At 44.5% G+C, this 13,436-nt stretch overlaps 1 protein-coding gene across 3 annotated transcripts in view; it reads left to right on the forward strand.

The window, feature by feature from the left end:
* Wdtc1 (WD and tetratricopeptide repeats 1) overlaps positions 1–13,436 on the forward strand; it is a 62,080-nt gene that overhangs the window by 26,387 nt on the left and 22,257 nt on the right. For all 3 annotated transcript variants that reach the window (XM_045149946.1, XM_004671228.2, XM_004671227.2), the window contains exons 4-5: positions 9,302–9,348; positions 9,691–9,802. In XM_045149946.1, coding sequence (XP_045005881.1) covers positions 9,302–9,348; positions 9,691–9,802 — 159 coding nt within the window. The remainder of the gene's footprint in view (positions 1–9,301; positions 9,349–9,690; positions 9,803–13,436) is intronic.

Below are 13,436 nucleotides of genomic sequence, written 5' to 3' on the forward strand. Positions count from 1 at the left end.
TTGCTTTTCCCCCAGCTCAGCCTTTTCCCTTCCCGTAGCTTTGGGGGTCGGGCCTGTTAAGTGATTCTCACAGCAGCAGTAGGGGTTTTAGAGAGACTGCTGCAGGTGGGTATGGCACCTTCCTTCAGAGTGGCAGAATCGGTTCCATCAATTATATGTAGGTCTTTGATCTGTTCTAATTTTTTAAATTTAATTTTTATTTTTTATTGACAACTTCCATAATTGTAAACAATATCCCATGGTATTTCCCTCCCTCCCTCCACTTTCCCCTTTGAAACTCCACTCTCATCATATCCCCCCCACCTCTCAGTCTCTCTCTCTCTTATTTTTTTCTTTTTATTTATTTATTTGAGAGAAGGAGGGGGGAGAGGGAGAGAGAGAGAATAGGTACACCAGGGCCTCCAGCCACTGCAAATTCCAGAGGCATGTGCATCTGCACCTTATGCATCTGGCTTACATGGATACTGGGGAATCGAACCTGGATCTGTAGGCTTGGCAGGCAAACACCTGAACCACTAAGCCATTTCTACAGCCCCCCCCCCCACCTTTTTTTGAGGTAGGGTTTCACTCTAGCTCAGGAAGACCTGGAATTCACTATGTAGCCTTAAAGTGGCCTCGAACTCATGGTGATCCTCCTACTTCTGCCTCCCAAGTACTGGGATTAAAGGCATGCACCACTATGCCCGGCCCTATTTTTTTTCAATTTTTTAAGTTAACAACTTGCATGATTATAAACAATATCCCATGGCAATGCCCGTCCTCTCCCCCTTTCCCCTTTGAAACTCCATTCTCCATCATGTCCCCTCCCCCTTTCAATCAGTCTCTCTTTTATTTTGATATCATGATCTTTTCTTCCTCTTATAATGGTCTTGTGTAGGTAGTGTCAGGCACTGTGAGGTCATGGATATCCAGGCCATTTTGTGTCTGCGGGGAGCACATTTTAAGGAGTCCTACCCTTCCTTTGGCTCTTTTATTCTTTCCACCACCTTTTCTGCAATGGACCCTGAGCCATGGAAGGTATGATTGAGATATTTCAGTGCTAAGCACTCCTCTGTCACTTTTTCTCAGCACCATGGTGCCTTCTGAGTCATCTCAAGGTCACTGCCATCTGAAAAAAGGTTCTCTAACCAAAAGTGAGAGTAGCATTAATATAAGGGTATGAACATTAAGAGAAGTGCTTACTGGGCAGTTTGGTGAGCATAGTATATACATTTAGCCAGACAACAGCAGACATTACATCCCTAGGGCTCATGACTGCCCCTGTTGTAGGTTTTCAGTATCAGGGATGTATTCCCTCCCATGGAGTGGGCCTCTGTTCTAATTTTTATATATGTAGTGAGGGAAGGGAGAGTCCAACTCTCTTTCCTTTTTTCTTTTTAGTGGTTCTGGGCATTGAACCTCACACCTTACATAGGCTAAGCAAGCACTCCACCACTGAGCTACATCCTCAGCCCCAACTTAATTCTCTTGCATGTGGACATCCGGGCATCCCAGCAATATTTGTTGCAAAGACTGAAAATTTGAATTGTCTTGGCATTCTTGCCACAAGTCAAGTAGCAGTAAATTGTTATTATTTATGAACTGTCATCCTTATACCATTATTCAGAGCATCTGTCCTAGGCTGGGGAGATGGCTTGGTTGGGTAACATGCTTGCCACTCAGCATAGCAATCTTGAGTCCAGACCCGCAGCACCCACATAAATGCCAGGTAAGCATGGCAGCCCCACTGTAATGTTAGCACTTAGGAGGCAGAGGTGAGATAAGCCACACTAGCTGAATTGTTGAGCTCTGAGTTCGAGTGAAGACTATCTCAGTAGATAAGATGAAGAGTGATGGAGGAAGACACGTGACTTCAGCCTCTGGCTGCTTCCACAGGCATGTGTGGGCACGGACAGACACAAACAAAAATCTCATGCCAGTACCACTTGATACAAAGTTACGAAATTAGGAAATGTGAGCCTTTAATCCCAGCCCTCAGGAGGCAGAGGTAGGCGGATCACCATGAGTTCGAGGTCACCCTGAGACTACATAGTGAATTTTAGGTCAGCCTGAGATGAGTGAAACCCTACCTCAAAAAAACAAAAAAACAGAACAAAACAAAAAAAAAAAAAAAGATTGTATTTGTATTACTATTCTGGGTACTTTCCATTTCCATGTGAATTTCAAATATACTGTCACCTGTTTTTATATATAAAGTTTTATTGGAGAACAGCCACACTCATTCATTTATGTATTGTCTGTCTGTTTTAGTGATTCAGCAGCAGAATTGAATGATTCAGACACAGGCCATATGGCATAGAAACCTAAAATATCTACTATTTGGTCCTTTACAGAAAAAGTTGTCAGTATTTACTGAGATAATGGAATAAACTCATGCTTCAAAGCACCTGAGTACCAAAGGTGGGGCCAGCCACTAACTTACTCATATTTTCAGGCAAATATTGAGTGCCTTAGTATATGGCAGAAATGTTCCAGACAGTGGGAAAAGAAGATAGCAGTGACTAAATCCAACACATATCCTGGCCTTTGAGGTCTCTAAGCATGGGCTGTAACATTCCTTAGATTCTAGCCTCTACTCACCTCCCTTAGCCCGTCTTGTTTATCTTACTGTGTTCCCTTCATCACTGTGCTCTGGCCACACTGGCCTTCATTCTGTTCTGCCGTATCCCAAGCCTATTCCTGTGCTGTCTGTGCTGAGTCTTCTTTTATTTCTTTTTTAATTTGAGAGCGATAGAAGAGAAAGAGGCAGAGAGAAAGAGAGAGAGAATGGGCGAGCCAGGGCCTCCAGCCACTGCAAACAAACTCCAGATGCATGTGCCCCCTTGTGCTTCTGGCTAACGTGGGTCCTGGGGAATTGAGCCTTGAACCAGGGTCCTTAGGCTTCACAGGCAAGCACTTAACCGCTAAGCCATCTCTCCAGCCCTGTGCTGACTCTTCTTATACCTGGAATGCTTTTCTTAGATCATTGTGTGAGCTGGGCATGGTGGCGCACATCTTTAATCCCAGCACTTGGGAGGCAGAGGTAGGAGGATCGCTGAGTTCCAGGCCACCCTGAGACTACATAGTGAATTCCAAGTCAGCCTGAGCTAGAGTGAAACCTTACCTCAGAAAACCAAAAAATAAAAATTTAAAGTTTTTTTAAAAAAGATCTTTGGGTAACTTACTGTGTCTCAGCACTTTTTTTTTGTTTTGTTTTGTTTTGTTTTTGTTTTTCAAGGTAGGGTCTCACTCTAGCCCAGGCTGACCTGGAGTTCACTATGGAGTCTCAGGGTGGTCTCTAACTCACAGTATTCCTCCTACCTCTGCCTCCTGAGTGCTGGAATTAAAGGCATGCACCACCATGCCCCGCTCTCTCAGTATTTAGATTTCTCTCCCAATATCCCTTACTCAGAGAGGACTTCTCTCACCTCTATAATACATTCAAAGCATGTCCCACCACCATGTTTTCTATTCTTTATTTTATTTCATTTTGAGAGAGAAAGAGGCAGATAGGTTGCACCATGGCCTTCAGCCATTGCAAACAAACTCCAGATGCATGTACCACCTTGTGTATCTGGCTTCTGTGGGTTTTTGGAATTTGAATCTGGGTCCTTTGGCTTTACAGTCAAGTACCTTAACCACTAAGCCATGTCGCCAGTCCTCAAAGGTAATATGATATTATGCCTAAACCCCACAGTCAGCCAGTCATAATGGAGATGGGAAGGAGGGAAGATACTAATGCTGGCAAGGCTTTGATCCTCATGGATTTCCCATCTCATCCCCTTATACCTGACAGCAGAGCCAAGTGAAGGCTAGACATGGGAGTTGGTGATACCTTGTATGCCATTGATAGGCCCAAGAAGGAGCTGGTATGAAAGGTAAATGGCAGAACCAGCCTTCACACTCTGAGTCTGGGTCCTCCCCCTTAGGTTCTTAAAGTCTCATGTCCAGCGTCTCCTTGGGGCTCATGAGATTCCTCCTCTCCCAGAGGAGCGATTGTCAGTGAACGGTTGCTAGGGAAAGGGGTCATGTTCTTCAGTGGTGTACCTATTATGCTCCGGTAACCCCCCTCCACACGTTCATGGAAGCAGCCCTCATTACTCAGTGGGTCACCAGAAAAACAAAGTCCTGAAAATAGGAAGGGGACTGGTTGGAAAGAAGGAGATGAGAGATGAGTATGATCAAAATATACTGTGTGCATATATGAAATTGTCAAAAAGAAAACATAGGGCTGGAGGGATGGCTTAGCAGTTGAGGTGTTTGCCTGCAAAGCTAAAGGACCCAGGTTCGATTTCCCAGGACCCACATAAACCAGATGCACAAGGTGGCACATGCATCTGGAGTTTGTTTGCAGCAGCTGAAGGCCCTGGTATGCCCACTCTGCCTCTCTCTCTCTCTCTCTGCCTTTTTCTCTTTCTCAAATAAAATAAATATAAATAGAAAAAGAAAATATAGCCAAGCATCTAGAAAAATAAGGTGGGGAGAGATTGAGGAAGACATCTGATGTTGACTTAGGGCCTTTATGTACACACATATGCACATAAACATACACAGCACACATATGTACATGTGGGAAATAGGAAAAGCCAAGCTCTGTTCATGAGTTCATGACGTGGCATACAAAGCAGTGAGGTGCCTTTAGCTCCCAGTCTCCAGACTCCACCTGGCTTTGCCTTCTGGGGTAAGGAAATCCATATAAAGATATAAGCTTTACTTACTATAATGCCTTAGATTCTTTAAACTTTATTTGAAAAATGGGAATAGGAAGCCAGGCATGGTGGTGCATGCCTTTAATCCCAGCACTAGGAGGCAGAGGTAGGAGGGTTGTTGTGAGTTTGAGGCCACCCTGAGACTACATAATGAATTCCAGGTCAGCCTGGGCTACAGCAAGTGATTGGTGCATAGTGAGGTAGATTAGCTACTACCATATATACCATTCCTATTGCTGATGCGCCACAACTATTTTTTTTTTTTTTTCCGAGGGAGGGTCTCACTCTAGCCCAGGCTGACCTGGAATTCATTATGGAGTCTCAGGGTGGTCTCGAACTCATGGCGATCCTCCTACCTCTGCCTCCCGAGTGCTGGGATTAAAGGTGTGCGCCACCGTGCCCAGCTTCACAACTACTTTTTCTCATTATTCATATATGACTTACCTAAAATAAAGTACATAAGTGTCAGTGTTGAGATAGATTAATATATGTATTTGCACATTTACATATGTGGGTGGATGGGGTGCCAGGGCTTCTAAGTGCTGCAAATGAATGCCAGATAGTTGTGCCCTTGTTTGCTTACATGGGTAGCTGGGAATTGAACCTGGGCCATCAGGCTTTGTAGGCAAGCACCTTTAATCACTGACCATCTTCCCAACTCCAAGATTTATGAATTTTGATAATTGTGTGGCTGCTACCCACAATGTAGAAAATAGCTTTTCCATCACCCTGGAGGATTCTCTTGGTGCTTCTCTCTAGTTAAACCACCTGCTTCAAAGCAACTGTCTCCATAGGATTGTTTGCCTGCTCTTATATCTCATGTTCATGGAATTATATACTACTGATATATTGACTATGTAGTATTGTGTGTCTGGCTTTTTTGGCACTACATACATACATACATACATACATACATACATACATACTTTTTTTTTTTTTTTTGTGGTGGTGGTGGGGTTTGAGGTAGGGTCTTGCTCTTGCCAGGCTGACCTGGAATTCACTATGTACCCTCAAGGTGGCCTCGAACTCATGGTGATCCTCCTAACTCTGCCTTTCGAGTGCTGGAATCAACATAATGTTTTTTGAGTTTCACCCATGTTGATTCCCCAGTACCCATAAGAGCCAGATGCAGAAGGTAGAACACATGTCTGGAGTTTGTTTGCAGTGGCTAGAGGCCCTGGAGTGCCCATTCTCTTTCTCTGTCTGCTTCTTTCTCCCTGTCTGTCTGTCTCTCTCTCTCTCTCTCTCTCTCTCTCTCTCTCTCTCTCTCACACACACACACACACACACACACACACAAACATGAAGTCTCAGGTGGCCTTGAACTCATGGAAATTCTCCTACCTCTGCCTCTTGAGTGCTGGGATTCTGTGAAGCCTAAGGACCCAGGTTTGATTCTCCAGGTCCCACATAAGCTAGATGCACATGGTGGCACATGCATTTGGAATTTGTTTGCAGTGGCTAGAGGCCCTGTTGTGCTCATTCTCTCTCTCTCTCCCTCCCTTCCCTCCCTCTCTCGGTCTCTAATAAATAAATTTTTTAAAAAGGTAGATAAAAGCTGGGTGCATTGGACATGCCTTTAATCCCAGTACTTGGGAGGCAGAGGTGGGATTGCTGTGAGTTTGAGGCTACTCTGAGACTACATAGTGAATTCCAGGTCAGCCTCAGCTAGAGTGAAACCCTACCTCAAAAAATGAAGAAGAAGAAAAAAAAAAAAGCAGCACAATCAACTAAGACGGCCTCACTCTATTTGTTTGTTTGTTTTTTTTTTTTCCTTTTTTCATTCTTCAAGGTTGGGTCCTGGCATTCACTGTGTAGTCTCTGGCTGGCCTTGAACTCAAGTCGGTTCTGCCTCCCAACTGCTGGGATTAGAGACATATGCCACCACACTCGGCCATAGTCTCACTCTGTAGCCCAGGATGAACTTGAACTCATGATCCTCCAACAAATCTACCTCCTAAAGTTCTACCACCTTCCCCAACAGTGCCACAAAGTAGGGATTAAGTATTCAAATTTATGAGTCTATGGGGAACATTTCACATCAAAACTGCTGTACCTCCTTACTCTTGTCTCTTAAATGAACTAGTGGGTATAAAGTAGTGCTTTAATTTACTGTTGCCATTTTTTTTAATTTATTTATTTATTTATTTGAGAGCGACAGACAGAGAGAGAAAGACAGCCCTTTTGTTTTACAGTTCTGTAGGTCCGACACTGGTCTCACGAGCTGTAATGTGGTGTGTCAGTCGAAGCCCAGCACACGTGTGGCAGGACTGTGTTCCTGTATAGTAGAACTTGCTTACTTGCATTGCCCTCTTTCTAGAGGCTTCTGCATGTCTTGGCTTCTGGCCCTTATAGCCAGCGATGGCCGGTTGATTACTTTTCATACTCCTGTCCTGTAGCCAGCAAAGGGTCTCTGAATTGAGGGATTCATGTGACTAGATTGAGCCCACCTGGATAATCTAGGATAATCTCCCCATCTGGAAGTCTTTAACTTTAATTATATCTGCAAAGTCCCTTTTACCACCTAAAATAACATATTCACAGGTTTCAGAATTAGGGCAGGACATCCGTAGGGGCCTTCTTTGTGGCTACCACCAGTGCTCAGTTTAGCCCTCACTAAGTGGCAGTCCTTCCAAGCCCTGGGTGCTCTGGAAGATTCTGAAGTGAATTTACAGGCTGGTAGAAAAATGGCAGGACCAGGGACAGAAATGATTCTGACCCATAAAACCTGGACAGATGTAGGACCACAACCAAGGACATGGAAAGGCAGAGGCCTTAGGGCAGATCTGCACAGAGGATGTGTCAGTGGTGTGTGTGAGTAGAGAACCTGGGAAGAAATGAGTTTCATTACAGCTGAAAAGCATCACCGGAGAAGCGGGGAGAGGGAAGCGGAAAACAGAGGAACAGACTTTTGCTGAAGAGACAGTTGGGAAATTAGACGTGTGGATGGATCTCTGAATTCTTCCCACTAGTTCTATTGGATTCATGGTCAGTTAAGCAGCAGTCTGGCACTTTGCCTAGAGATTTACACAACCTGTTTTTCTCAGGGCTCAATGTGGTGGGACAAAAACAACCACATTGCCTGGCATGGTGGTCCACGCCTTTAATCCCAGCACTTGGAAGGCAGAGGTAGGAGGATTGAATTTGAGGCCACCCTGAGACTACAGAGTAAATTTTGATTTCAGTTCAGCCTGAACTAAAATCAAAACTCTACCTCAAAAAACAAAAAAACAAAAGCCGGGCGTGGTGGCGCACACCTTTAATCCCAGCACTCGGGAGGCAGAGGTAGGAGGAATCGCCGTGAGTTTGAGGCCACCCTGAGACTCCATAGTGAATTCCAGGTCAGCCTGGGCTAAAGTGAGACCCTACCTCAAAAAACCCAAAAAAAAAAAAATGAGTTGGAATTAGTTAAGATGCTTTAGACGGCAAATAACACCCCATTCAAATTGTCATAAATAATAATGGAATGCTGAACTCACTAACTAGAAGGGAAGATGTGGGCAGCTGTCAGGGTTTCTTACTCTAGTCAGTGTGGTTTCATTTTCTGTGATTTCCTGGGCTCAGCTCTCCCCTGAGTGTTCAAGATCGTGGCAGAATTTGTGCAGCAACTTTAGGAGTCAGCCCCAGCAGCATTCAGGGAAGGAGAGCTATCTTCCGTGGACTTTGAGAATGTGAAGGCTTCTTTTCTAGAACTCCTAGAACCTTTTTCCTCTTGCATCAGATTGGGTGTCACTGCTCACTTTAGAACTAATTCCTGTGGCCAAGTAAGTGACTGTCATATCCTCTTTGGTTTATGCCTAAAGGACAATGTGGCAAGGACAGTGGATTTGTGCTTCCTGGAATATACAGTCTGATTCAAGGCAAGCAAATCATGGTGCTATTAGGAAGGGGGAAGGTAAAGGAACAAAGGACAGTATGAGAAAAGGCTGATCATGGATGTTCCTTCTATGGTATAAGGTGCCTGCTTCTTCAGACTTTCTTGAAGCAAATTCTAAAGGCCAGAGGTGTTTGTGCATGCTGGCTTCCCTACCATCTGAACAGTCTCTGGCATGCAGCAAGTGTGTGGTAAGCATGTGCTGAATGAACGCAAGAGTGTCCTGGGCAAGTTGGCAGGACTGAAGAGCTTTTTCCTTGAAGGAACTGTTAGGCACCTTCCAGTGGTTGGAACAGAAATTTTGGGGATCTCATTTCTTTTTTCTACTCATTTCTGAACTTGTCAGCAAAGTAAGATCTATAAAACCTGCCCCTTATAGCTCAAAGGTTTCCATTGTTAAAGGGACATTGTGACTATGAAAACACTTTGAATCACTTTAACAGAAAGAGGCAGAGAGAGTTAGTAACAGGCCCCAAGGGTTTTCTGCCACTGCAAATGAATTCCAGATGCCTGTGCCACTTAGTGCATCTGGCTTTACATGGGTACTGGGGAATTGAACCCAGGCCGCCAGGCTTTGTAAGTAAGCACCTTTAGCAGCAGAGCCATTTCTCCAACCTAACTAGTTATTTTTAACCAGGCAGTTTAATCAGCTCTGCTCAGTCTCACTTGTTGGCATTGAGCTTGCCAGGAGACTCTCTAATCAACTCTCTCTTCTTGTCTCTTTCCATTTTCTCCCCAGGGTCACTCAGGCTGCGTCAACTGTCTGGAGTGGAATGAGAAAGGAGAGTAAGTATGTGCACTAGAGAGGGGACTTGAGGAGGGGATAAGGTGTTCAGAGAAGGGGCTTCCTTTCTCTTGTCTGTCTGAGAAGAGCAGATCCAGATGATCAGACGCTGCTGCTCTCTGCTCTTCTTCAACACAGCTCATAATGTGAACATGGTTAGAGCACTGACTCGAGAGGATGGAGGTAGAGGAAGATCAAATCAAAGAGACTGCTAACACAAGATAACTTTAAATTCTACTCTTCTTTGATTTCTTGTGGCCCAACACCTTACCATTTGGGAACTGGGAAGGGGATAGGCAGCCCCAGGTTTGAGGAGAAATCAGAGCTCCCCATTCTGTCCACAGCTTGCTGGCCTCTGGTTCTGATGACCAGCATACGATTGTATGGGACCCGCTGCATCACAAGAAGCTGCTTTCCATGCACACGGGACACACTGCAAATATCTTCTCTGTCAAGGTGAGTAGGACAAGGCATAAAACACAGGGAAGGGGTGACTGTTCTGGGGTTCGGTCATGGTGCTTATATGTGTTGCAAGGACCCACTGGGGTCACAGATGGCCCTGTGGTTGAGGGTCTGATGGTGACACTTGAATCCCCATCCCTTTTCAGTGTTTTTCCTCAGAGCCAACTGGACAACTTATAGATAGATAGATTTTTCTTTTGTTCGTTCGTTCTTTTTTCTTTTTTGGTTTTTTGAGTTAGGGTCTTGCTCTGTAGCTCAGGCTCTTCCCTGGAATCTGGAATTCACTATGTAGTCGCAAGGTGGCCTCAAACTCACAGTGATCCACCTACCTCTTGTCTCCCGAGTGCTGGGATTAAAGGCATGTGCCACCATACCCAGCTCCATTTATATTTATTTATTTGACAGAGAAAGAGAAAGAGAAGGGGCATGCCAGGGTCTCCAGCCACACGCAAATGAACTCCAGCCGCATGTGCCCCCTTCTGCATCTGACTAACATGGGTCCTGGGGAATCAAACCTGGGTCCTTTGGCTTTACAGGCAAACACCCTAACTGCTAAGCCATCCCTCCAGGCCCATTTATATTTATTTTATTTCTTTAATATTTTATTTATTTGAGAGAGAAAGAGAGAGGAAGAGGCAGGGAGAAAGACAGAATGGGCATCCCAGGGCCTCCAACCACTGCAAATGAATTCCAGATGCATGCCTTCCCTTGTGCATTTGGCTTATTTGGGTTCTGGCTTCACAGGCAAGCACCTTAACCACTAAGCCCTATATTTATTTTTTTTTCATGTATTTTATTTTTACTTATTTATTTGACAGAGAAAGAGGGAGAGAGAATGGGCATGCCAAGGCCACCAGCCACTGCAAGAGAACACCAAATGCATGCGCCCCCTTGTGCAGATATCTGGCTTACGTGGGTCCTGGAGAATCGAACCTGGGTCCTTTGGCTTTGCAGGAAAATGCCTTAACCACTAAGTCATCCCTCCAGCCCCCTATATTTATTTTTGAAGTATGATGGGGATGGTTGTGAGCCTGAACTTGAGGATCAGAGCAGCAGATATGAGTGTGGCTCCCTTGTCTGCCTCATGGAAGTTGTATGAGCAGGCAAATCACTTGTCCTCTCTGAGCCTGTTTCCTCTTCTATAATAAGGAAGTGACTAAGGAAAATCACCCAAAATCATGAAGAAATGAATAAGTAAGTCATTAACATGAGGAAGTAAATCAATAAGTTAGTGTTACAGTTGATATATTTATTGTTTGTCTTTGAGTTAGGGTCTCACTCTAGTCTAGGCTCACCTGGAACTTACTGTGCAGCCTCAGGCTGGCCTCAAATTCGTGGGAATCCTCCTACCTCTGCCCTCTTGAGTGTGAGGACTAAAGGCATGCTGCACTAAGCCTAGCTGGAGTTTATGGGGAGAAAAAAGGAAGGAAGAAAAGAAAAGGCTGGGTATGGTGGCGCACGCCTTTAATGCCAGCACTTGGGAGACAGAGGCAGGAGGATGGACGTCAATTCAAGGCCACCCTGAGACTACATAGTAAACTGCAGATCAGCCTGGGCTGGAATGAGACCCTACCTCGAAAAAACAAAACAAAACAAAAAAACACCTATGAATCAGGCTGAGTGGCACAAGTCTATAATCCCAGCATTTGGAGGAGGTTGTAGCCACAAGTATTGAGCTCAACCTACTTGTTTTCATAAATTCTGTCCTGTTCTGAAACTTTGACTCTCATGGGGCTCATTTTAGATGAAATTTCGTGATTTTTAGAGGCAGAATGACTAGCTCTATTCCACCTTTTACCATGACTTAACAGTTTACTTACAGCTTGCTGGTCTCTGGCTCTGATGAGCAGTACACGATTATGTGGGACTCCTTGTACCACAAGAAGAGGAAGTGTTAAGGTTGTATGGCCAAACCTGGAAACAGGTACTTACTCACCTGAGCCATGAATTTATCAGCATGAATTCAGGGACCATAGTAATACCTGATGGTAAGACCTTGGGCAAGGCACATATATGTACATAGACCCTCAGCCTCCTCTTCTGGTTGTTTTGCTTTTTGTTTTGTTTTTTGGTTTTTGGTTTTTTTTGAGGTAGGGTCTCACTCTAGCTCAGGCTGACCTAGAATTCACTATGTAATCTCAGGATGGCCTCAAACTCACGGCAACCCTCCTACCTCTGCTTCCCAAGTGCTAGGATGAAAGGCGTGCACCACCAAGCCCAGCGTGTTTTTGTGTTTTAAAGAGAGAGAAAAAACAGGATGCTTCTCTTTACAGGTAGTCAAAAACACTAATTGTATTGACAATAGTCCACTGCGTGCTCCCCCTGGTGGTAACTATGATACGTAACAAACATCTCAGCAAGTGGCTCACCTGTTTCTTCTTTATATCGGGACAGGGTCTCAAGATGTATCCCAGGCAGTCCTCAAACTTGCTTCATAGCAGAGGATGACTTTGATCTTCTGATCCTCCTGTCTCCACCTCTCAAGTGCTGAGATTACAGGCATATGCCACCATACACAATCTGGGGGGTGCTGGGAAAGGAACCCAGGGCGTTCTGCATGCTAGGCAAGCACTCTTGCAACTGGACTGAGATTGCAGCTGCTTGAAGAACTACGTCCTACTCACAGCACTGCCACCAAGCCCCAGTATGAGTTAGTGTGCAGTGGCTGAGGCCCTAGCATGACAATCTGTCTCTCTATCTCTCTCAAATAAATAAATAGAAATAAAATATTTTAAAAAATCTAATTCAAATGGCTGGAGGGATGGCTTAGTGGTTAAGGCATTTACCTGCAAAGCCAAAGGGCCCAGGTTCAATTCCCCAGGACCCACGTTAGCCAGATACACAAGGGGGGAGCATGTATCTGTAGTTCGTTTTCAGTGTCTGGATGCCCCAGTGCACCCGTTCTCTCTCTCCCTCTTTCTCTGTCAAATAAATTTTTTAAAAATATTGTTTAAAAATCCAAACTGAAGACTAGGTTTATATTTCAATGATAGAGGTCATGTCTAGCATTTGCCAGAGCTATAGGTTCAATCACCAAGTATCAGGAGGAAAAAAACATGAAAGATGTATGTATGTGTGTGTGTGTATGTATGTTTATGTATATAGTTTTTCAAGGTAAGGTTTTGCTATAGCCCAGGTTGACCTGGAGCTCACTGTGTAGTCTCAGGGTGGCCTCGAACTCACAGCAATCCTACCTCTGTCCCCTGAAGGCTGAGATTAAAGGCATGCAATATTTTTTTAAATATTTTATTGATTTATTTATTTGAGAGAGAGAAAAAGAGGCAGATAGAGGGAGAAAGAATGGGCACACCAGGGCCTCTAGCTACTGTAAATGAACTCCAGATGCATGCGCCACCTTGTGCATCTGGCTTACGTACGTGCTGGGGATTTGAACCTGGATCCTTTGGCTTCTCAGGCAAGTGCCTTAACTACTAAGCCATCTCTGCAGTCCTAAAAGAGGTATATTAATCTAAACTCAAAGAGAAAAGAACTCAACACCATCACGTTGGTATCTTAAAGTGAGATGATAAAATTACATCCTGTTCTGTCCATTACCTGAAGCAATGTTTATAACTACTTTGTTCTCACCTGATGTCACCTAGCATTCACTGTATATTCACCAAAATGG

The sequence above is a fragment of the Jaculus jaculus genome, chromosome 5 (assembly GCF_020740685.1).
Source record: "Jaculus jaculus isolate mJacJac1 chromosome 5, mJacJac1.mat.Y.cur, whole genome shotgun sequence".
NCBI classification, from domain to species: Eukaryota; Metazoa; Chordata; class Mammalia; order Rodentia; family Dipodidae; genus Jaculus; species Jaculus jaculus.